The sequence below is a fragment of the Anopheles coluzzii genome, chromosome 3, assembly GCF_943734685.1.
Source record: "Anopheles coluzzii chromosome 3, AcolN3, whole genome shotgun sequence".
NCBI lineage: Eukaryota > Metazoa > Arthropoda > Insecta > Diptera > Culicidae > Anopheles > Anopheles coluzzii.
In genome coordinates, this window is record NC_064671.1 from 17,868,813 (window position 1) to 17,894,598 (window position 25,786).

General features: G+C 43.8%; 1 protein-coding gene across 8 annotated transcripts in view; it reads left to right on the top strand.

The window, feature by feature from the left end:
- The window catches only part of LOC120958348 (trafficking kinesin-binding protein milt), an 87,548-nt gene that overhangs the window by 45,337 nt on the left and 16,425 nt on the right, over positions 1-25,786 (top strand). The window contains exon 1 of one of the 8 annotated variants that reach the window (XM_049608777.1): positions 12,540-13,660. The exons of the other annotated variants lie outside the window; for them this stretch is intronic. Coding sequence (XP_049464734.1) covers positions 12,886-13,660 — 775 coding nt within the window. The 5' untranslated portion in view covers positions 12,540-12,885. Of the gene's footprint in view, positions 1-12,539; positions 13,661-25,786 lie in introns of those variants that run through there. 8 annotated transcript variants of the gene reach the window in all.

Here is a 25,786-nt window from a genome sequence, read left to right on the forward strand (position 1 = left end):
GCCGGCAGGAAGTTGAAGGTCGCCCAGAATGTGGAATCGATTCCGTACAACTGTGTGTGTGTGTGTGTTGCTGCAGTAACCGGTACTGTTGCTACCTGGTTTGCGGGGTCTTACGGGAAAAGGGAAAAGGTATAGCAAGCTTATCGATTTCCCGTACATTTTCTCCCCGTTAGGCTACGGTGGCGGCAAACGGAGGGCTGTAGTTGATGAAAATTTAATGCAAATGATGTTTCGAACCGCCGGCCTAGAGGAATAGGTCAAGCTGAGAAAAGGTACACAATACTGCCATCTTCTTAGCAAAAGAAGAGGGAAAAACACAGCGAAAAAACGAGCGTAATAGCGCCTAGCCATGCAAAAACAACGCCTTGTTACAGTACCGTGCGCCAGCGGGCCAACCGAATGGAGGTTTTTAGCGTAGGAGCATTGAAACTTTGAACCAAAAAAAGAAGAAGAAAAACCCGTCCGTGAATTTCACGCTGATTGCGTACTGGCGTGGCGAATGGTCTGCTTATGTGTTTTTGGCTCGTGTTACAGTACCGTGGCCACCAAATCACCCGGCCGTGCTCTATTGGTCAGGTGAGCATGTAGTGATGGTGGTGGTAGCGGAGGGAGCAACATGGTGATTACCACTACACCCGTAAATAAGACTTTTTTGAGTGGACTTCAACAACCCCTTACCCGGGCCGATTTTGAGAGGAACATGTCCATTATTGCTCGTTGCCTGCATTGTTATGTCACACCTTTCGGGAACGGGACGTACTATTCTAACCGGACCAGAACGGTCATTGAATTCTAATGATGACAATTTCACAATAACGCGTGATAATGTTCACGGTTGATTTTTTGAGCCCATTCGTGCGACGGTATGGGTTTGGGTATAATTAACCACCGATGTTAGATGGTTATCAAGCCTTAAGCCTAAACTTTCTCAACTCCGTCCCAACTGGGCGCTACTGGTCCAGAGGTGCATGAACGCGAATATGGCGCTTGAATTTAATTTACTAACGATGCCCCTCCTGCAGTAGGGTTGTAAAAATCTTTGCACTATTAATCACTGCTGCTCCCTATCCGCAAATCCGTACAGCAGCATGATTTCTTTTATTTATTAATATGCGAACCGGCGCCAAATTTCTCTCCAATAGGATTGGGCCAATCGAAAGTACTAGTAGCATTTGTTGCTGCCGCCGCCACTGCTCCACATAAAGGAGTTTTGGAAGGCCACACGAGAGAGAAGATGCTGTTGGAAGGCGATGTGAATGGCAACAGGCAGTACACAAACCACACAGCTTTTTCATGGTGCGGTGCACAAATTTCGTGAACGGAAAATCAATTCCTTCACCACTCATCATCGACCTACAGTAACACACACACAACGCCAGACAAAGTATCACTACCACTAAGGTGTGTGCTTGAAGGAGGGCTGAAATAGTAACACACGCGGTAGCAGCTTTATTCACTGCCATGGATGAGTAAACTTTGAAATAACGTCATCAGACGAAACACACGTTACAAACGATGGCTGGCCACTGCTTACGGTCGATATAGACGAACAATTATGTCATCGACACTTTAGCACAACTCGGTTGAAACATAGAATTAAACTATATTAATGCTTCTTTGTTTGTATGAATTTAGAAAACATTACTATAAATCAAATATGTTTGAAGCATAAACTAATGAAACAAACTCAACTATACACATGTGTGTTCAAAGCCGTGTAGTCATTGCGTTAGTCATGTGATTTCGATCATCACGTCATGTGCCACCCTGCCCGCGTGACCGAAGCTCATGATGAGCTGAAAACGGTTGCTGTTAAACACACAGTTTTGCACCAGCACGATATGAACCGATTTTATCTCCGCCGGCTTTTATCTCTCAGCACGGTTTGTCTATCCAACAAAAGAGTTATTTCCTTCCAGCAATTTATTTGAAATCGTGATCAAACACGAGAGTGTTTTAAGCAAATCTTGCAAGCGATTTCCCCTTGGTGAAGGAGTGAAGTTCGCTTTGGACACAATCACACACAGAAGGAATGGCACCTGCGAATGCAATCTCCTTACCGGGCTGGATAAACGTTCCGGTTACGGTTCACAACCCGGGCTTTGGTGGTTGTTGCACCGAGAATAAATGGCTCTGACGCTTAGGCTCTCCTAATGTGAAACGAGATCCGTATCGGTTGGTGTCGAGTTTTATTGGAACAATTTACAGTGCGATACGTTTACTGACTCGGTTGATGCTATTTAAGCCCTCTTATTGAGGTGTATTTGAATGTGTTACTTATGATGCCAACCAAACGGACGCCATACACTTGATAGTGGCACATTTAAATGTCACTCATACGAAACTGGAAAACGTTTATCTCAATGCAACCAACCTGCACAAAAATGTATTCGATTACAGTGCCATGCTCTGTGTGCTACTCTTGCGAATCTGTTGACATTCAAGTACGTCTTACGTTTTCCTTTCTTTTGTAATACCAGCTAAAAAAAGGATATGAAAGTTTGGTGCTGAAACTCGTTGCCAGCGAAAGGTTTACTCTCCATTTCCGATAGATAACGGCCCCAACATGGTATGACTGGTCGTATGGGGCTCTGCACAATCTGTATGCATTGAATGCAGTTGGATGGAAATGTATTGTATGTTTCCATTTTTCATGTCTCCGGATTTTTTTTTTTTTTTTTGTGCAAATCTTGTTTCACATTCTCTTCCACTTTTTTAAAGGTACGGATCCGTGGTCGGAAACAGAAAAAAACGGAGCAACTTCAGTCTCATGATAAATCAAACTCAATGCGTAGTAACTCGTATTGAAAATCCCTACGGAAGGTGAAATGGAGAAAAACGAAACTGAAGCTTGTTTTACTCTTCTCTCACTCTCGCCCCCTCCGAAGTGGAGGTCCTCCCGTAGCAAACCTCCGATATCCCGGAGACAACATATCAACGACATAACTGGTGCGCATAATGCATAATACCAAATGCCCGGACCCTGGAAAGCTTAAAAGATGACGTCCATTGTGCAATGGGACGGTAACGTGGAGAAGCGATGGCGCTGGTGATCGCTTTGCAATTCGTGCGATCGTGAAAAAGCAATAAAAGGAACACAACACACACACACAGCAGCCTCTGTCCCGCCAAACAGATTGGTTGAGTTCAAATGTTTGTATGTCCTTTTTTGTTGCTGTTGAGCTGTACCAGAAACTTACTCACGCGTCACGCGTATGTCCCCAACGACTGATATTATTAGCCCGCTACATGTCATCGAAAGTGAAGCATTGGGAGAGATAGGGCGGCAACAAAAAATGAAAACTTTGGGGCACTCTCTTTCAGTGAAAGTGGCGGACTGTTGTGGTGTGGCGGTGCTGGCTGGTTGATGGTTGGTGCAAGAAAGCAGAGAACGTTTGCTTAATTCCCTTCATACTGTGGTGTGGGGTGGCTGCTTATGCTGCTGTGGCGTGTCCGAAACGAAATGGGAACCCGATCTTTCGATCGATTCATTTCACTTTCGATGTTTTTTAATTTCTTCCGCGCACGTTTCTGTCCGTTTTTTTTTTTGCTTTTTGCAAAACTTGTCTCACCAGTACATGTAGGCCAAAAGGGGATGGGATGGGAGGGTGGTTTGTTGATGTCTGTTGATTAATGCATTGGGAATCAAAATGCAATCCGGGCGGGGAGAGCGCTTGGTTGATGATTTAAATTAAGTCATTCGATGCGAAATGAAGGCAAAAACATAAAAACGATTTTCGTTTAACGATTTGAGATTGACAATCGTTTATGCGATTGCAAAAAAGGGTGTAATTTTTATGTAAAACCTATTATATCATTGCGCTTGTGGTCGAATTGAAATGAAAACACGAATCTGGGTCTACTGAAGGATTTTACTGGTTTTGTAGAACCACTTTGGGTGCCGTACTAGGACAAAATGTTTCAAAACACTTGCACGTTTTGCAACTTTGACAGTGTTTTCCCGGGATTTTGTTATCTCCTATTACGCGAAACTAAATATGAACAATTGTGAGAAGCACTTTTTTTTCGATTGACCAATTCGTCTGTGATAAACAAAGTATTGCACAATGTGTAACTTCAATTGTGTACACCCTCTGCTGGTACTAAGTGTTACTCCTCACGGAATTGAAGCATTGACATCTGTACTTAAAAATTGCTTTGCACCATTGTTCATGAAAACGCACAATATTCGGTTGCAACGCACAGGACGGAAAGCACTAGATAGCCAACTGAAGATAAAAAGCGCCGAAATAATCTACCAAAACTCTCTTACAGATAGCAATGGACAGTTGAGCTCGACTGATCGTTGCAGGGATAAGATATAAATATAATATCGCGCACATCCAAATCAAACTTTCTTCGGAGGTATTTTTCAACCATAAACCAAAGAAAAGGGCTAACGTGAAGAGGGGACGCGCGTTTAAATCGCTCGCAGAAGGCGAAAGTGGGCTCACAGCATGCCATTGGGCAACCTTTTTTCGGAGGTTAATTGAAACTCACACTGCATCGTCCCTCCTCCCTCCCACCTTAACCCCCCCACAGTGTCCATCCGCAATCAAAACAGCGCCGGTTGAAAATAGTCTCATTATATGGAAATTGTTCCGAAATGTGTTCAGCAACGTCCGAGCGGCGACGACAAGGGTGAAGAATTAATTGGACGGGGTCACAATTTTCGCACCCACGGACCAACGATCGTCCGCGTCAAGCTGTGACACTTGGCGAGCGCGCGCGCGCGCGCAGTTAATCGACGGTTTCATTAGCAAGGAAACAAAGGTAGCCAAGGGGACCGAAGAAAAACAAATACCACAGAGGTAGCTACTGTTATGGGCCCAGCTGTTCTCGGAATGCTGGTTGGTTTGTTTGGGTGGCGGGAAAAATCGCTCATTTATGCGAATACCCATTGGCCTATGTCACGACGACGGACCTTATCACACCTTGAAACCGTTTGGGAAGAAAGAAACTAGCCACGGTTCCCCATTGTTCGTTCGTCCGCAGCTGAGCTCTTAACGTTGTGACAGATGTGATTGTTGACCCTTGATGAGCGGTAGGTTTCTTCTGTGTGAGCTAAAGATGAAGTTTGATGATAAATCGGGGCGGTAGACAAAGGCTATTTCCCTTTTATGGGAGAAGAAAGAGCGTATGGAAACCCTGACACATACACGCCGTTCTGAGGGGAGCTGGAAGTCACCCTAAATCATCGCAGGAAGAACAAATTAATGAATATAATTTCTCCATTTTAGTTACCACGATCGAGCGGACCAAAAGAGGGGTGGCAGCTTCGAAACAAAGCTCCGTTTAGTTACTATCATCTTGACATGAAGCTTGACATGAAGTTTCTAGGGCTCTGCGTGAGTCGCATGTTGCAATTCTACACCGACAAGCCCACGTTTCGATGTCAAGCGCAATTTTGTTAATTAATGCCTTCTTGTTTGTTTTCAATCCAAGTTACGGTGTAAATGCTGGAACATTTTGGGGGTGTTTTTTTTGGTTAGTCTTTGAAGGATGCTTTGACGCGGTTATTCAGGTTGGCACAGTAAGACATCTACCGAGCACCTTAAATAGTTTGGAAATGCTCAACCAGTACAAATAGACGAGATAAACGATCAAAAGATAAGTGGCAATCAACTGGCTCAAAATCAACGCTCGTTGCTGAAACAGAGAGGGAGATAGAGAAAGAAAAGCCCTGGAAAAAGTACATTTGTCTTGAATGGACAAAACGTGTCAAGACGGCGGTGCTTTGAAATTGGCGAGAAAACGGCCCCAAATTAATTGTTATGACAATTTTGACACCTTCAAAATGTGTTTGCGATCTCCGCAAAATTGCCCAACGATGGCGTGTAAAAGCACGCACTTGCTCTCGGTACAGAGAAGCGTTGTGTGTGCGAAAAGTTTCCGCCATTATTTGCAAAGCAATTCTAATTGCTTCAAATGGGTCGTTAGCAAACGGCCGAGAAAAGAGTTCATTGCGATAAGATTGGAAAAGGTAGTTTTGGACAAGATAAAAATGTTGATTATTTAATTTCTTTCGTTTTTTTTAGGATGAGAAAATGCACCACTTGTGTCGTTTGAACTTGCTTGGCCAAGCATCAGAAAAAAAAGGAAAAAATAAGGAAAGAAAAAACGAAACAGGCTTAAATCAAGTGTTGCGGCCTACGTGATCTCGATCACGATGGAGTCGCTCCGAGCCGGCCAGCTTCACCTTCACCTGCCCGGAGAGTTTCATCTGAAAGTCGAAAGACCTCTAATCTTTGCTGGACAGACGTGTGTGAGACATTGAGAAACACGCTCCAATAAATTATGCTGATTCGGTTTCTCACCTACGACCGTATCTCGGAAGCTTGTCCGCCCGTGAACTTTAACAACGAAGATCGTGTATGTTTACTCGATAATGAATATCAACATTTACATTACGATAAGAGGTTGATCAGATCAACAAACTATTCCAAACATTAGAAAGATTTTGTTGAAAATACCGTGGCCATCATAGCATGGAACAAATGTGCCTATCGGGCGTTGCCCATTAATTTAACGAAATTCAATGTCTTTCCCTAGTATTTGCTTCACATCCTCTCTAGCCTCTGTCTGGCTTTTGGAACGTCATAGGACTCAGATATGGCAGGAAACTGTAAATTAATTTCACCTTTTTGGAGAGAAGAAAAAGAAAAGATTGATGCAAAGCAGTGCCATTGACGCTCCTTCGCTCCACCGTCACCAGAAACGGTGTTAGGTCAAACCGGAAAGTAAACTAGGTCGCGCCGGGTGCCATTTTATTTCCTTCCCTTCCGTTTGGAAGGGAGTTCAAGCTATCAGTATCAGCTAGAGCGGCATGAGTCGATGAGGAGGTATGCAATCGAATCGAATTGATACCTCTTCGATTAGGCCGAGCACTGCTTGTTGGTTCACCCCGTTTCCGGGCTGATATTGATTTCCTAATTTCTATGACACACCGAAAGGAAACATTGGCAGTGAGGAACACTTTCTCTGAATGTTTTGCGTGTTTATTAGAACAATTATTTTACACAGGAAAATTAGGTCAAAGGAAAAACATTTTCATTGCTCTCTCGTTATTGATGGGGCGCCCTTTTATTCGCACGCTGAAGAACAAAGAGCAATAAATGGCAAATGTCGGGCAATGCAGAAACACCTGTCCGATTGATGGTGACGATGATGCAATAGGGGGGCACTTTCACTTTCAATTTTGAATGTTGTTCACCTCTCACCCTTTAGTGCAGTTCTGCTTTGCCGGGCTCGATTAATTTGCAACGACCATAAAACTCATCCGAGCACGCTCTCGACGACTTACAAATCGGTTATGCCGAAACAGGACAGTGGACAAAAGAGTGTGGGCCATAAAGAGATCATCCATTAGGCGATGAAATAATCTTGCTCGCGCTTATGTCCTCCCGGAGCATATCATCCACACACATGCCACCACCCCTTCGGCGGAGGATAACAAATGGCGCCTGATTGATTCGTTGCTAAAGCTCCGAACGCACTCTTGTCCGTCGTCGCCCTGCAGCAGTAAAGTAGCAAGCGTGGAAGATGGATTAAGAGGACGGTGTCGGACACGCCGGCCTGCTGGATAGTAATGTTTGCTAATTAGTGGTGGGATGCCTACTGTGTGTGTGTGTGTGTGTGGCTGCGCTTCCGTTGGCCGGCGGGCACCGTTTTGCAAGCGCGGAAACAAAACGGGGTTAGCTAGTAGTGTGTTATTATTAGCAGAAGCATCGATCGGCAACGCTGCGGGGCCCAGCGGTGGCACCGTGTATTCAAAATATATGGTCTTTTTATGGGTTTGAAATGTGCCACAAGCGGAAAGAATATTGCAACAACCCCTTGCCGCGCTTTTGTAAGGCTTTCAGTTTTTGCTGCAAATTTTAAATTTGGCCCATGCCAGCTAATTGTGCAACATTTAGCGGTCAAACATTTAGTACATTCCAGCATTGAACGCGTAGTCACGACGCCGGAACTCGAGCAAAGAGAGAGAGAGAGAGATGCACGACAGAGGGAGAGGCCAAATTATTGCAAACCGACATCTAGTAAAACTGATCTTGCGTTCAAAATATCGTTTGATTTCGTTCGACTCCTACCCTTCGCTTTGCTGGCCAATACTCAGCGTTTACCTAATCACGATTTTCCGATTAGTGGTGAAATATATTCAAATCGCCAATTCGCGCAACTCTCGACTCTGTCGCTGATTAATAAGACAACAAGAGAAGGAAAGTGAACGAGATTGGCATTGTTGCAGCGGAACGATTTCATTGCAACCATTCCGAATGGCCCGGTTGTAATCGAGCATTTTCGCTTGCACGAAGCAAATGCAAATAAAATTAATAATCACTCGATCGATTGATATAAAACGACAGTAGTAAGCTTGCATTTTCTACCGCCGAAGCAAACGACACACCGACACCGATTGTGCAGCTGAGTTTTGCCATCTCGATCGCAACCGTTGGCGATCAGAAGTGTCAATTAGAGGAACACTTCCGAAATATGGGTGAAATTTTGGACTTTTCCTACTTTTCCCGGCAGCAAATAGTGCTGCTGTGGATTTGAAAATGTATGATTGATTGTTGAAAATTGACCATTTAACTGATGTTGTTGAGCCGACGGCGCTTTGGACTGACTCTTTGCCACAACCACCACAGACATCTTTTGGTCGCGTGCTTTCGAATTTTCCGAACGACAAAGGAAAGGTACAGCAAATATTGAATGTTGTGGTGCTGAAACTGCTACTGTGTGTCAACTATTTTCTATTACGATTTTTGAACAAGATTTAATTGCTAGTCTCTAATGTTGGAATTGATAGGTCTTGAATGAGTAACGGCTTTTGCCAAAATCGGAACTAAAAACATCAAAGCGCGGCGCTCAACCTTAAGTTCCCGGCTATTTATTATTTCTCAAACTACGTGTGTGTGTGTCACACATTATTTATTGCCTTTTCCTTTCGATTTCTGCCGAAGCGCAATGTGTACACCCAAAGTGAGAGGATGCTGCAAGAAAGGCTGCGTCTGTCTGTCTGCACTTGTCACTTGTAAGCCAGCTCACCTTAAAATGATGACCTTCTCGCCCGCGCGCGTATGATGGTTTTCCAGCGGCACCACACGCCGCAGGTGGTTGTGAGGAAAATTTTTGACAAACAGCACAATGGCTCGTGTGGTGGCCGCTGCTGCTGCTGCTGCTTGAGCTTTGCTCGCTGATTGAGATGGGAAACAAAAATAATTACTTTCCCCGTCTTCTCCCGGCGTCGAGGCAATTTCGCGCACGGTGTTTGGTTTCATTTTCAGCCGCAAGTTGTCGCTTTGTTTGCGCTGTATTAGATTTGAAGGTTTTTTTTTTCTTCTTCTTCGCTTTCCTTTGGGTGTTGGGGAAGAAAAACGTTGTTGCTTCCGACAGTCAAGTGGCATGGCTTTTGGTGTTGCTCCTCCGTTGCTCTGCCTCGGCTGTAACCATAGTTGCTGTACAGTTTTTGGAAGATAAATATTAATAAGTAGTATCAGCAGGTGCATAACACGCGTAGAGTGCCTATGGTTTGATAAGGTGGAAAATTGGGAATGGCCGGTTTTACGATGTATACAAACGCTTGGCACTGCTCTGCGTCCCCGAGGCTGAAGAAAGTGCTCTAAACGGGTGTAGCGCCAAATTTAATGTGATTTGTTAAAAGATGGCTTCATGCTTTAATCTTATCAGCAGGCTTTTTCTTTTCGCTGTCTGGGAAGATGGGAAGGCTGCAGAAAGGTGAATAAAATCTTATCTTTGAAACACAGTTCAGCTGAGGTGGCCGACTGAGGAATGTTCTGTGCAGTTTTCCCCTCATATTAATTATTTATTTGGGCCAACGCATAACTTAACCTGTGTAGGTGGGCACTACTGAGTGCAGAGAAAGGTATTGAAGTGGTCTACAATTTGACTTTATTCACAACTGAGGCATAATTAGCTACTATAACAAAGTATTATTTTTAAAATAAAACGTATGAGAATTTAAAGGAATAAATTACCTTAAAATCGATCTTTTTAGTCTGAATTGGAAGAAGGAAAACCCTAATTTTCTAAAAAATCTCATTTTAATAAAGGAAAAAGGTTTTTTTAAAAAGACAATCGCATCAATTTTCAATCTGGCAACACTGCAATGCACTTTGTTGCAATGATGCATTTTCGCCGGCAAAAACTCCTTCTCTCGCTCACGCTCTTTCTCTCTTTCTCTTGGTGGTTTCGTACAACTTTTTTGCCTACCAATGGAAAGTGCATCCGCCGTTGTTGGTTTGCTTTCTCTCGATTAACTTGTGCGCTCCCAACAATGGACCGCCGCGCTCGCGTTCACATCATCTCTCGATCTTTCTCTCTCCAGCCTGCCGCCTGGCTATGCACAACATTTCTATTTGTTTTGATTTCCAGCGGGAAATACTCTCCCCCCAAAAACCCAGTCGCGCGCTCTCTCGCTGGTAACGGGAGATGGGCAATGTTTTCATCACAACCAACACCAACCGCCGCGCACCAACGCCGGGGCCTGTGCTTTTCTTTGGCTTCGCCGGGACCAAAGTGAGTCGGGTGGTGTGGCTTGTAGCGTGGTTGGTTTCGAAGCCAAAGATGCGAAGGTGCCGCTTGCTCTGTGGAGCGAAAAAGCCCAGACCTTTGGCCACATTAACGGCGCCACCGGCTTCTCAGTTCGCTTGCATCAGTCTAGCGCGGCGCAACCAAACCGCGGTTGTTGGTGAAAAAAGCGAATGTTTTTTTAAAGTTTGCATCGTTTCGACGCGAGAACACGGTTTTAAAGGGCTCTCTTTCGTGAAGCGTTGCAAAGTGTTTTGCCACTTCAAATGGTTTTTTTTTTTTTGTGAATTATGTTTAAAGAAAATGAATATTTAGTGACCATCTGTGAATGGTGAATGGTGACAAAATATTGGTGACCGAATTGATAGTATTTTTCGGAAGATTGCTCATTGCAAGCAGTTTGCGAATTTGTGACTGGAAGTCAATAAAAAAGAGTGTGCACAACATCATTGTGACTTGATGTTTGAATACATTTTGTGTCGTGAGGTTATGTGTTTCCCCAATATTTAGTGGAAGTGTCATGTTTAGCTAAACTAATAATACGCCAGTGTGTGTGCTTGTGTATTTTCACTGTTCACTTGCGAACCTTATCGGCCTAATGCAACAATGAGTTTGAGCAAAATGGAGGAGGTGGGCCTTGCCCTGGGGCACGCCAAAGTGTTCCAAACCATCAGCAATATGGATTACTTCATAACCAGTTGAGTACTTACGGCGATGGATGAGTATATCTTAACCTTTGCATTAATTATTCGCGACTTTAATGAGTCTTAGCAGAAGGTACCACAAAAAGATTCGTGCAGTTTTGTGGATTAAACGAAATGGTTAAACTGCGAATTATAGTAGCATATCATCAGTACGATGGCAAGCAATAGGATCTAATCTAAAGATAATTGAACTTCTCTCATTGCACAATGCAGACGAATTTCGTTTGATAATCCCTGATTAATTATGCATCTGCAGGTGCCAATTGTATTGATGGCACTACTGTAATGCAAAAATGGATCATTATTTTACAGCTCCCAATTCTTGAAATTAGTCTTAGTCCGTCCACCCTAGCGATTTATTTACTTATCGCTACCTCTTTCGCTGCTGCTACTGCTGCTGATGAAGATGATGATGATGTTAAAACGACCGCAATGAAGACGTTTATCGTGTTTCATTGTTGCTTTTATTTTATCTCCTTTATTGCGTTAACTTCGCTCGTATAATTTCTTTATTTTCTCCCAACTTGACCATAATTGTTTGATTACGATTTTGATTTACCTTTTACCGCGTCGCGCGCAACCCTTCTGTTTTTGTGTACGGCGGCACGGTGCTTATTTGCATAATGTTTCCCACCCCAAAAACTGGAAGGTTTCGAAGAGTGAAAAAAGAGCAAACCTTCAGCAAAGCTGGTTTCTGGTTTAATTGTTCTGTTGAATTGGCGTGTGATGCTGTTGCTCTCGGGACATGGAAACTCAATCGAGAAAATGTAAGCACTGGAGATCATCATACGCATGCCTCTACTACGCACGTGCGTATGCGCCACACAAAACCAAAGCAATTTCCATCGCGCGCTTTTCATCATCGAAGAATATGTGTATGTGTGTGTGTGTGAAAATTAAATACCTTGTTTTCCCCTTTGTTGTACCATGCATGCTCTGCCGGTACCCGAAGGTAATAAGTAATACCCGATCTGCGTCCCACAACAATGCGATGCCGATGATTTGATATGTGAACGAGGTAAACTGATATTGAGTAATTACCGACAACACGCCACCACCTCCTGGGTGAAATAATTGTAAGCGGATTCCGCCTCAACACACCACCGGCCGTACCCGAGAGGGGTTCAATTCGATGGCGCGCTTGTGTATGTGCAAATGTCTGATCAAATCGACAACGCTGAATAACGTTGAAATGATTATGGCAAAGCATGTAATCGGATTTTGAGGCAACAACAGCGTTTGATTTCAAATCGAACTCAATATCCGTTCTTTCCTCTTTGAAAGATAGCATCAACAGTGTGTGGCTTGGCCGGAGGATGCATCTCAGGTAAACGATTTTAAACAGTGCCTTTTAAATGGAAGGAAAGTGTTGTTCGTCAGCGTCCAAGGATGGGACGAGTGAGGCTTTTTTGGGGTAATTTGACGTATACACATGGCAAGCGCCACCATGTGCCATAATGAAGTGGAGAAAAAAAGATGTAATCATCGCGTGTGAATTGCTAGCAATGAAACAACGTACTGAACCTCAGGAAAGAAAGTGATAATAGGTAGGGGTGAAAATGTGTTCATCATTGTAACCGTCTCAACCTGCGTAAAGAGCAAAGCATATACAGCTCAATCCAACTCCAATATGGACAGTTACGACGTGTCACCAAAAAGTGGTGTCAGTGGGCTGGAAGAGGAAGTCGACAAGTCTTCTTCCACTCCGTCGGATTTTGAAGTGTTTGACTACGAGGACATACGCGAGGAGGCTGCCGGCGGTAGAAATGGCCAGCTTCCGAAAGCTGACGCTAGCCGCGCCTATCACCGACGACTCGGCACGTTGAGCAGCGACGATGAGGATGAAGCGTGCGGGACACCTTTAAACCTCGAGCTGGCACAGCTTCTGACGCAGGGCATCGTCACGAAAGCGAAGGCCAACTTTGGCATTTCGAAAAACATCGAAACACTCGAACGAAGTACACACGAGCTCGAGTTGGAACAATCGTTCTACGAGCAGCAGCAGCAGGACCATGATGTGCCAACCGAATCCAACTCCAAAGGACATCGGTCAATTTCGCGAACTGCTAGTACGGGTTCCTACTCCGCTTCCTACAAGCGTGATCCCGATCTGTACCTGCGTCGCTCGGATGACGTTGAGCGGGACTATTACGACGACGCACAGCTGCAGCAGGATGCAGAGGAAGAGATTGATGTTGTGCAACTTAAAAATGAACAACTGCAGCAGCGACAGCAGGCGGCAGACAGCGAGCAAGTGGGACATTTTTTCGAGGAAGATGAAATGGTGTTTGAAACACACACGCCCGGTTCGGTCGGTGGGAGCGGATTCTTTCGCTACGCCGAACCGACCACCTCCTACCATTCGGCCTGCGGTGGCTACGACAGCGAGCGGATGATGTACGAAGGTATTGTTCTTCTGGCAGCGCGGCTGTGTTTTGTCGCTCAGTAGTAGTGTCTTCGTTGACCGTTGTTTGCGCAAATTTCATCAGGCTTCTTTCTCGGTCTTAAAGCTTTGTTTTTGGGTTTGATTTTCAGTTGCGAATTATTATTAGAAGCGTGTGTGCGTGTGTATACAAATCACAAACATTTTTGCATCGCTTAGTTCCGTATGGCTGAATTACATTATAAAAATAGCTTTATATTTTTATTTGCTCTGGTTTTTGGTTCCTCGAATCTGCTTCTAGTACATGAAAACTAGACTTCAAATGCTTTTTGTACGGTGCACCTAGAAATGTTTGTTAGTTTCATGCACTTATCACCTGCCGTCGGATCTTCCGTTCAGATCCAATCCAGCAATGCATAAAACCAACGAGCCCCGAGCAAGGTGTGACGACCTACTGTACATTTAATAAGAGAGAAAATCGATTCGAGTGTAGGACAAACGTCCTCATCTTGATATGTTCACCCCGGTTCAGTTCCAGGTACTCTGTTTTCCCCCCTGGTACGAAGGGCATCGAATCGATCATTTCCAGCCGTCACCCGATTGTCATGATCACTCCATCACCACCACCACACATACAATCCACCCCACAAGGGTAAGGGCAATCGATCGATCAAGGATGATTCATGAAAAATTAGCTCGGGTGATGGGGCCGGTGGTGATGCCGTTGTGTAGCCGTCGCTGTTCCATATAGTTGATGGGAAGCCGGACGGATTAACCCAAAAGAGGATAGATAAATTGCAGCCTGAACTTTGCAGTTATGACTGGGTTGTTGGGCTAACTTCAAACCACCCATTCTCGATGCTGTCCCATGGGAAACACGTCCCAATCTAGGCTATAGAGGGTGGGAGAGTACGTGTATCAGATCGATTCGACGGATCATCGGGGGAGGAAACGGTTGCTTAATAGGGAAGAAAACTTCATTGATCGGAGGGGAAAAGGGAAATGCTCAAACGCCCTCCCCTTTGGTATGTTTGATTGGAAGTGAACAACCTGTGCGCCACCAGAAAACATCTTCCGAGGGAACGGTGAATTGTGGCTGTTTTTTGATAGATTGCGTACATTATCGTCAACATGTATCTTTATTGAAACATTCAAGTACAAGAATGAAAGAGGAGAGTGGGCTTTAAGCTGGCTCAGGAAAAGCAGCATGTGTGTGTATATTAAAATTCCCTTCCTGACCGGTTTTTTGTTTTGTCCGAATCGACATGTTACTACTCGGGAGGATGGCCGGTGGAAAGTAAATTAATAGGACATAAATTTATAGGACAACTATAGACATGTCTTCATGGACAGAGAAGATGTATTGGATGGGTTAGCGATTGGTTGAGATTGGCTAAGAAAGGTTTGCCAGTGTGTAGAATGCATTGAACAACCTGTTTTCACCAGAGGAAAGTCTTTTCTATTTCCTGGATTTTAAAAAGTGTCACGCGATTTTTTACAAGTATCTTATAAGTTGCATTTATTTGCATTTTATTTAAACGTGCTAATTGCTCTCATGCTTTTATCTGTTTCAAGTTGCTTATTTAAAATGCCTTAAAGCCATGCGTAAACAGATTTGATACATTAGACTTCAACAAGCGATAAAGCGATGAACCTGCTTTTGAAGATTTTTTTTTTCGCAATTTGCACAGTATCACTATGTATCACGATTTCCACCCCTCCGATTACACAGGTCATCTTTGCGCGGAACTCTCCACTCTGCATCCGTGTGCATTATAAGCGATAGGGGGAAAACGGTGGACGACACATGCAGGTAGCAGCAGCAACAACCCAGAAACCTTCATTTGCAAAAAACCAGGTCAAAAGTTGCTCCGGGGGCAGGTGGCCAAAGATTATTAAGAACCGACCGAACCTACTTTGCAACACACACACACACCCTCCTCTCATGAGGGTGAATGCATCACGCTAAACCGCATTTTCCCGTTAAACATGGGGCGTGTCGCTTTTCCTTCGAGTGGCGATAGCGATGCAAGCTAAATTAGTTTATTCGATTAACTTAAAATAAAAAGAACAGCAAAAGAGCATATTGTAAGGTTTAATATTTTTTGCAAATTGTATTCATTTCCTTGCCACTATTGCTTTGTATGCGTTGTGTTTGTGATTGTGGACTTTGTATTTCATTGTAAGACGAAATTTGCATACAAACGCACGAAAGTGTGCGCATCCCGCGTTTCCGTTGGGTAGTAATTTAAAATTACATCGGAAAATGAATTATCATTCATTCAAGAAGAATTGGCAGCCATTAACAAACACTCGCCGCACCTCGGACGGTGAATAAGGTGCAGAACAAATTGCTACCTTTTTGGCCAATCGTCCAACCGTGAGTGAAAATGAAAGAAAAACGCACGCGCCCCCCTGCCCCTGTGTTCGTAAACAAAACACACCACAACATCGTAATGATATGTTTAGAATGAATGAAAGGTGTATTGATTGTAGCGTGTAGCAGTGGGAGGAAATAATTGTGCAGAAAATATGTTTTCCTTCGGCGCCCTTTTTGGTCCCCCGGTTGCGAGGATGGCAGGAAGGAAGAGGGGAGCTACTGAGAGCAGTGCTTTCTTTCCTTCTGTACGTTTGTTTTTCCACCAATCCCACCAATACCTACGTAAGAAATGGCAACCGGATTTGAAATCAAAAGCCTCTCGCGATCGATTGCACACGCGCGTGCGTTGGCGTTAAGTTATGCGCGCAAGTTGCGCGGGAGGAAATTAAATTAATGGCAGCGTGCTGCCGGTTGCAAAGGTGACATTTTCTTTACCTTTTCCGCACCCCCGTACAGGGCAGGTAAAAGGGGAGAAAATAATCATATTCGATAACGATTCAATTAACGTGCTCCTGTGGGAAGAGAAAAGAAGCCGGTTCCCCGTCATGCTGTTTCTCGTCTTCTTGCGGAATCTCTTGCACGCGCATAATAAATTGTGGCTGCGTTTTTAGCATCAGCCCGCATGTAGTGACATTTGAAAGGTGGAACAAGCCCTCCCACCTTCCCTCCCATTGTCAAGCAGGGAAGTAATCGTGATTAGCCATTTCGGCTGAATTAATGTTTCACGCAGTGTAAGCAATTACGGGTTAGGCCCGGTGAAATGCAAAGAAACACACTACAGTTAGAGGTTGACAACATTGTTGGCGTGCCTTCGGCATAACGAAAATCGCGTGTTGAAATTTGTTGGAAAACTATTAAGTCGTTTCCTGGCCAGAAGTCGCTCTCGTCGCGTTGTTGTGATCGATACGATCACTTTCCTTTAACAAGCTGCTGCTGCTGCTGTCCCGTCTTTGGTGGACGCATGCAAACGGGTGTAAAAACAACAAGATCTCACGGAAGTGCGTAGGCGTCAATGCTTGGTAGCGTCGTTTGGCGATGAACTTTTCCCATAAATTTCTTTACACCCCGTCAGTTCCACTCGATATTTGATCTTGTTTTTTGTGTGTTGTGTTTCCATGGGAAGCTAGTTTAGCCCTTTAAAGAGTGAACAATGTTTTGTTGTTGCTCTTAAATAATTCCTCCAAGCGAGATGCCTACGAGATCTGCATAGTCGAGCCTGTGCAGCAGAAGATGGCTGAGAAGAGAGTGGAAAAAACAATCGAAATTCCCCTTTCCTCGTATGTGTAATGGATGAAGCTTAGCACAATGATCAGTTTGATTTGCATTCAGTTGTTTCACTGCGCTGCCTTTACATCCAGGGTCTCTCGTTTCTTTTCCTCTCGATCGTTTGAAAGTGCCTGCTCGTTTGCTCGATAGTTTGAGATCACCTCCCACAAACCCAGGCGTACGCGTGTAGAGTGTGTGTTTTTTTCCAAAGCGTGAAATAAATTGCTGAACAATGTTGTTGTACAATACATTACGCCAAAGGGAAGGTGACGGCACACCAAAACACCACTATATTGGCAGCATGTGAACGGAATGGGAAAAGCTACTAGCCGCCAGCCAGCATAGACAGAAGAAAAGAAGAAAAAAAAACGGAGCAGCAAGAGCAAAATATAATAACGGACACCTTCCCGTGATCGCGAAATTTACACTGTGCACACCTTTTTCCCGATTTGCATCTGATTCTTGCGATGTGTGAGGGAAAGGGAGCAGTAAAATGCGTTCGGGCGCGTTGTTGTAATGTCGCTATGCTGTTGCTTTAGAGCGAGAAAAACGGCACAGCTACAACATGCAAAACAAGCTGTGTTGGTGCCCCAATGTGTTTTAGCCTGGGAAAAGTGATTCAATTTCCTTTCCGAACCCACATTAAACAATGTGTGTGTGGTGCTGCTGCAGGCGGTGGTGGTGTGTCTCAATCGGAATCGATTGGAGAAATGGCTTAATTTTTACCTCACAATGTGTATGCGTTGCATAAAAAATGGGGGAATTGCGTACGGGTTTTGCAAAACGATCGTAGTTTATCACTTAATTAAAATAGATAGTGTGTTTTGCAATGTGTTAAATAGTTTCAAACGAACAGTTGGGAAATATTTGACATTTTACAGCTTTCTGCAAAACTTGTTTAAATTTCATTCACTTCCTACAAAAAAAAAAAACAACCTCTTTTCACTATCACTTTCTGTGCATTAATCGTTATCACAGGTTTTCCAATTTCCTTCCCGGAATTTTCATCCATTTCCGCCATTTACTGTGTGTTTAGCCCGCACTCCCTCATCACACTTGCCCGCTGTACCGGTGCAACGTTCTAAAAACTATGGCCCAACCTCCAAAAGCAAGTACTTTCCCATTCGATTCACAGCACCGCAGCGTGTCGCTGGAAATAAAGTGGAAAATAGAAGGGCGCCGCGGCCGGGCACACCTTTGGGAAACGCCCCAGAAAAATTAGGAAAAGTACAAGCGTTGCCCCTTATCTTGTGCCCCTTTGTGTGTGTGTGTTTTTTTTTGTCCCCACATTGCTATATCCTCCCATTTTGGTCATCGCCGCCATCATATCTCCGCCGTGACAATAACGAACGCGGGGTTACGGTGGGTCGTCGCGCCAGCGATTAGTTCACTTTCGCTGAGCGCGCAGCGGCGCCATGCGCTTCGTTCACAAGACAAGGTGTAGTAAAATATGTTTATCACTATGCTTTGGCCCGTTAATCTTTTAGCTCAGGGAAGCATTTAAAGGGAGGACGGAACACCGGATCGACAAAAGAAGGAAGAGGAAGACACGAACGATCGCACGATCACGAGCTTGGTTTGGTGTTGTCGTCGAGATTGGGACACACTGAGCGCGCGAGCGCTCTTGGTGACGATAAAGTGACGATCCAGCTCCGTCCGTCCCCTCTAGTGGCATTGCAGTATTGCAGCAAGGGGGTGGAAAACCACAACCTTCAACATTGGATGATGGCGTTGCGAAAATATAAACTCCTTTGGACGTGACTCTATGATTAAGCTTGTTGCACGTTTTGCGGAATTTCATGCTGCTGCTGCTGCTGCTGCTCTTCTGATGGTTTCTTGCAAATCGCATTCTCATTGCGTAAAAAATCCCTCCCTCCTGCTTGTTCGGTGCACCACATTCTCACGGGAAGATGTGTGTGTGTTTTTTTTTTTTGCCAACGGAAGTCCGTACACCGAAACTAAATCGAATCGGGCGTCCATAGTGTTTGCTCAGCTCACCGTGATCGTCCAATCAGCTGAAAACGGGCGACGATAGGAAGGCCCGGCGCTTTTCCTTTCTTTCTGTTTAATTTTCACATACGTTATTATTTTCGTTTCACTTTTCACTTGTCCCCTGTCCCCTGTCGCAAGAGGGCGTTAAAGCCTAGCATTTCACAGCTCGTTTTCGCATTACACTGCCTTGCGGTTTTAGTTTTAGGTTTTCATTTGCTCCAATTTTCTTCCTTTTTCCCCCACGCACACACCACTCTGTCTTGTCGCTTCGGGCCCCAGCGGGGCACACGATGTTTCGATTCGTGTGAACAGGAAATTGAACACTTATTTTTAATGATTCCAAGCGGACCTGGCACGTCAGTGTGGTCAAGGTATGGCCAGGGCCAAATGTATCGGAGAAAGGGAAAACATAAGAGTTGGAAATTAAGGTGAACGCTTTTGTTTTTTAGGCTCATGTTTGATTTACAAGCAACAGAATTGGGTTCAGAATCTTCGTTCCACAAGTAGAATAAATCTACTAGCTCATTTTTTAGGTAATTCTGGAATATATTCCCGTTACACATTTTTCACATCAAAATATAGATCTGGCTGTGAACCATCGCAGCAACAAAAAACCAACATTTAAATCCGTTCCGCTTGGATAAAACCATAAACAAAGATTCTCATCTCCATCTTCTCCGACATGATGCTCACAACGGTGAACACTAGCATGGGTTAACTCCCATGACGAATTTGCTACACCTGATGGACAGTGTAACAACATTTGGCGCATAGTTTATTTGCACAATTCTTCAACCTTTCAACCATTCTCCTTTCAAGTCACGGGGTTCATTCAGCACAAATTACGATGAGAATCTTGTGTGCGAATTGTGCTTTCATCTTGCATCCCAAACAGAGCCTAAAATAACCTGAAATGTTCTTATATGTGCTTGCAAAAGGTGGTCGTGAGGAATAAAAAGGAAAAACGTATCGTCTCGCAAAGAAAACACAAGCCACCATCGTGTCATCGTTCTGAAAATCTTGACTTTTCATTTCGGTTCATGAATTTCCTGATCCCTCAACCTCTCTGGGGTGCCTTGGTTGTCTGGGACAGAGTCTGAAGGGCTGATTTTATGTTGGTGCGTTTGTTGAAGCTTGCTCACCTCTTTCTGACTTTGTTTTATGATTGCAGCTGTGCGTTTAATTTACAACTTTTTCTTCCCTTTCAAAGAAGCTATAAAACAAACAATCTCACGAACAGCATTTTGATTGTGTGATAATGATGCCATAAACCAATCTCGTCGTTCTGTGCCCATTGGAGTCATTGACACTTTTACTTACGGCGTGATAATCTCTCTGAAGCGTGTGCTGTCTTTGCAATTTTAAAATTTTCTTATTGGGACTTGGGTGTTTTTCTGATTGGGACTTTTTTGAGAGTTTTTTTAGCCACTTTTTATGTTTAAAGATGTTGCACGGGGCTTTACGGATGTCTTGCATTGTGCTGTGCATAACCAATCCCATTTGCTAGTCGCTCGTGCCGTGCGCGTCGCCGTTATGCATCACTAAATCTGTATTCATGTTACGAATTGGAAATCAATTTTACGTAAACGTTCATCCCGGAACGGCACGAAAAAAAGGCAACAATTAATACGATTTTTGTCCATCCGCTCGATTAAACGTCGTCTCAAGCACACTTCAATACATCTCCCCCCGCTTCTACTACGCATTACGTTACGGTTCTCCATCCTCACATGGTGGTGTGTCACAAAAGTGCAATGCGTGCTGTGAGGGGCGGCCTAGTACGCAAATAAAGTCTAGTGCAGCCGGCGTTTCCGATTCACTAATTTCAAAGCTGGATTTGTGTGCTGGTTTGTCGCACTCTTTCCGCGGCTATTCCTAAAAGAAAGTAACCTTCTTCAGATTATTCTCATTCCAAAGTGCCCACGTACACGCCTCTACAATTCGTAAAGCTGGATTCAATTTTCCTTTTTAGTTTGTCCTCCTCGCCTGTTAGGGTCGATCAGTCAGTCCCGCTGTGTTGCGGACATTTTTAATGCCTTCTCGCGCGTTTAATACCGCGTTGGAGTGAAAATAATTTTAAGCTCTGTATGTGGGCAAGTAAAAGGAAAACAATTATAGCTGCTTGTCTGTCTTCTTGTGCTGTGTTTATGTGGTAAAAAGCCAGACAAAAAGCATTAGAAAACTTTTAAAATAAACAAACGCATCGAATCCATAGAAACGACTGTGACAATCTTCCGTCTCGCATGCGAGCAAACTGACAGTAGGGAAAGAAAATAGGAAAATCGTATAAGAGGATGGCAATGGCTTATTGAAAAGTCACACTAATCCTCTGAAGCGTGTCATGTTGTACCATCTTTGAGTGTATGCTTGTTTAAAAGGTTTGAAATGGCACGATTTTTTTCCCCGAAGGAAGAAAACACTTATAGAAAAATAAGACAAAACATCACCCAACACATTTTAATACCAAGAACTCATGTGTCAAGGTTTCAACATCACTCGCCAACCAATAGGAGAACTACTTAACAACCACTTGCCTACCACTACACTGAGCGCGAGAGCTTGTGCTAGTGCTTTCTCTTGGCACGCCATAATGACCTCCGCAAGCAATCCATAGTAACACGCACCGTCGCCGAGGAGTCAGCTGCGAGTGCAGTTTGTACGTAGAATGAGCAGCACGATAGAAGTGTATGTGTGTTATATCCGTCCAGGATATTTGCGAAGGAGGAAGCAACACTACCAAGCTTGCCAAGAGTCAGTCAATGTTTGACGTTTCGTGCGCGTAGACGGATGTTGCGTTGAGTGTGAACGAAAAAGGAGCGTTGTGTAAAGGATTTTGTGTACATTAATTGTGCATAGATCGTAAATTAAGATATAGCAGTGTCTTCAAAATGATGGGCTACAATAAGAAGTGTATAAAAACTATCGTTTGAAAAGGTGTATATTTTGTGAAGGTCTTGTGTTGTGAGCTCATCACGAGCGCTTCAGATATTCAAAAAATCTTTTTTATCAGAAAAAAGCATGTTCCTCCAATTTGTCCAATAAGAGATAGTTTATAAAACACAAACAAATTCAAGGACACCTTTGTGTTCATTAGTTTAAAAAGAGGACAGAACTCCGTACCAAACATACCTCATTCAAACCCACTGCGTACGTGCATTCGGTAGCGTTCCATCCACATTTCATCAGCGGGAGGAAAATATCGATCCTTTGTCGCAGAGCACGACGCGGAAGTTATAGATTGGCTGCGTATCGCAAAAGGGTGGAAAAGCGCAGAAAAAAACCAGGTGCATTTTCATGTTGTGAAATTTGATCGCTATGTACATTCACGCCCTACGCCCTGTTCCGTGTGCACACCATCAACCTTCCTGTTTGAAGCTTTCATTCGTCTTGTAGCAAGATCATTTTGCATTTTACGCATCCTGCTGCTGCTGCTGCTGCTGCTGAATTCATTGTTTGGTTTTGTAAAGCAAAAATGTATTTATTTTTGTTCGCACAAACACATCATCACAATCATCTTCATCATGAGGTGTGCTCTGCTCCTTGTTAGGCGTCATGGCTTGTCATTGGTATGGCTCATCTATTGCGCATGTGCGCCAATGTCACGTAGTATTTGTGCGTTGCTGCTGCTCCGTGTTGCTGTGCTTGCTTTTGCATTAGATTTGCTTTCATTCATCGTTCATCTTCTTCTCCCCGGCCCTGTCTGTCGTAGTGCTAGCTGCGGAAAGATTTCGCAATTTGTTGGTTTGTTGTGAAGTTTGTGAATGTTTTGTGTAGATGCGGATAATAGTTCCTGTTTTTGATATTCACAAATATTAGCTTTATTATTCAAAGCCACAAAAACAATCTATGTTTCCATCTCAATAACAGTTGTTATATTTGTTGCTTAATGAAAGTGTTTTTGAACAAATCTAAATATTAGTTTTAACAGATAAAATTACTTCTTGTGTAATTTGTCTTCTATTAGGTTTGATTTGATAAAACAGGTTCTCAAAATTTTTAATATTGATTACATCACCAAAACAATGTCCAGGAATGAGAGGAAAAGTATAATATTGAACGGATAGGAACCAGTTCTGCGCAGCATCCAGTGCTCTCCATGATTTTTTGACAATTCTCTCTTCTCACAGCTTCTCTCCTGAAAGGTAGAATCCCTTTGGTTGAACTCGTTAGATACTTCAGAAGAATTTCAGTGCTTATCGGGGTATCCATCGCCCAGCGTGTTTTGTTTTGTGCTCTTGTACTGTTGCAAGCTTACCAGCAATAAATTATTATAAAACAGAAAACAAACCATAAAACAGATTGTGTGCGTGTGAAGACGACATAATCATTCCCCTAGCCAGCGCGCATGGTGGCGGTGTGTGTTTCTCAAATGAATGGTGATGCAAAAAGGCGAAGATTGCAGTTGCTTCTCTCGCGCCGAGGCGTGAAGAAAATATGCGGCGAAAATTCCCTCCGGCCCGCCTGATGATGGCGGTGAATAGTGAAGATTATTAAACGGTTAACACCACTTCTCTGCTGCTGTGTGATGTTTTTGTTTCGTTCAAATACACAACCGGCCGCACCGGGTGAATAGTTTGAGCTGCTGTTTGTCTGTGTTTTTTTTTTCGACGATGTAATTTCCGTTTTTCCTCCATCGATAGTGAGAGCGGGCAGCGATTATTTGGCTAATTGATCGTTTCTGTAAGCTTAGTTTTACCGCATTTCCGCTGGCAGCTCTGTCTGTGACGGCACAGCACACAGGGAAGGGCAAATTCAATTGGACCGGAGCTGGATATGATGGTGGCTGTGTAGACGCGCTGACGACAACTACGTCACAACGCAGGGGCGAATTTCTCCCGTGTACCCTTTATTATTATGCGTACGTGCTTTGCAAAACGTGTCTGGCGAGGAAAAGTTTTTAGGCAAAACACACTCACACACACACACATACGTACACACTTCGGTAACGAAAGTAAAAAATCATTTTCTGGTGCGTGTGTGTGTGATCTATGGACGATGGATGTTGTATTTTGCTACGGATGAAAAGTGAAGTGAAAACTATCAATTTTCCTCTGTCTCGCGACCACACGAAACCAATTTTTTTTTGGAAGGGGTGGCAAACATAGACGTCGTTCATGTTTGCCCGAAACGAGGGGCAAATTGAAAATAAGGCAGTACCGCATTTTCCAGCTTCCACCAACCATTCGCGTGCGCATGAGCTTCTCTCTGTCTCGAGTTGTATGTGGTAGTAGTGTTTGTGTGTGGGATGCAAACATGTTTTGCACGAATAATCTAAACATCTTATTTTGTGTTGTAAAAATGTATTTGAAATGTATACAAATTTGTAAATTGTATACAAAGCTCAAACCAAAGTCACGTGTATGTAATGTATTGTGTCATAGAAGCGTTTCGCAGCAAAGCATCCATGCATAAGATAAAATTGCCGTCAGAGCGACAAAACATCCTACTGCTGCATACCCGTTTACCACCGGCCCTTGAATTGCAGCATCAAAGCTTGAGCACGTTGAAATGCTTCGGAAGACTTCAATTTGGCCCGAAATAATTGGCCACTAATATGCGGGGTGCACGACCAGCCAGGAGACCATTTTCCAGCGAGCTACTCATTCATTTACTCGAGTAACTTCAAAAGATGATGAGGTTAAAGAGGTCTCCTTCTGTTGCCGAAGAGGACCAATCTTGAGGTAACCGGGTGACGGCACCAAACAACCATTCGGTCCAGTGTGGTCATTTGCCGTCTTACCGCACACTAAGAGGTCTCTCTCTCTTCGAGTTTCCACGCATACTTAAAGGAACATTTTTTCCGACGCATGAAGCAAAAATGCACTGTGCGATGCATTTTCTGTACCAAACACACGAAACGTCATCATCATCATCATCATCTGTGCACGTGAGTTTCTGGGACGAAGATTCGTTGACCCGTGGAATCGTTCCAGCGAGCGAGGGACAGCGGGACTGATGAAATGCTTAACGGAAATTTCTCACATTGCACCGGTACTGAGGCGCTTGCATTCGTCTGTAAATTGCATGCTGCGTACGCGAGATGCACACAAAAATGCATCAAAGCATTTTTTACACCTTAGAGAGAGTGGAGTTTTTTGTGGATTAGTACTCTTCATCTTTGTCGCGGGGTTACTGGTGCAGCATATCTGTGTATGCATCATGTATGTAGTAAAATTTAATCTATTTTTCCTGTAGGACTTAGAGGAACTATAATGTTTCCAAGCGTGCTGCTTCATTTGTTCCATTATGCAGTATGCATCCGTCTGAAGAAAAATCTGCAAACATAAACGGCAAACAGTGGCAACTTCGTAGGTGGAGGACAGAAAAAATCCACCTCCTCTCTTGTTTAACAACAACTCAATGTATGCACCATGCCACACCAAAGATCTTATTGTTACGGTGACTTCTTCTCCCACCGTAGAGAACACATGTTTGGTTGCTTGTTGGCGTACCTGCCCCGATTATGCGGTAAATATGACATGAAAAAGGTCACCAGAGTGCACAAGAAAA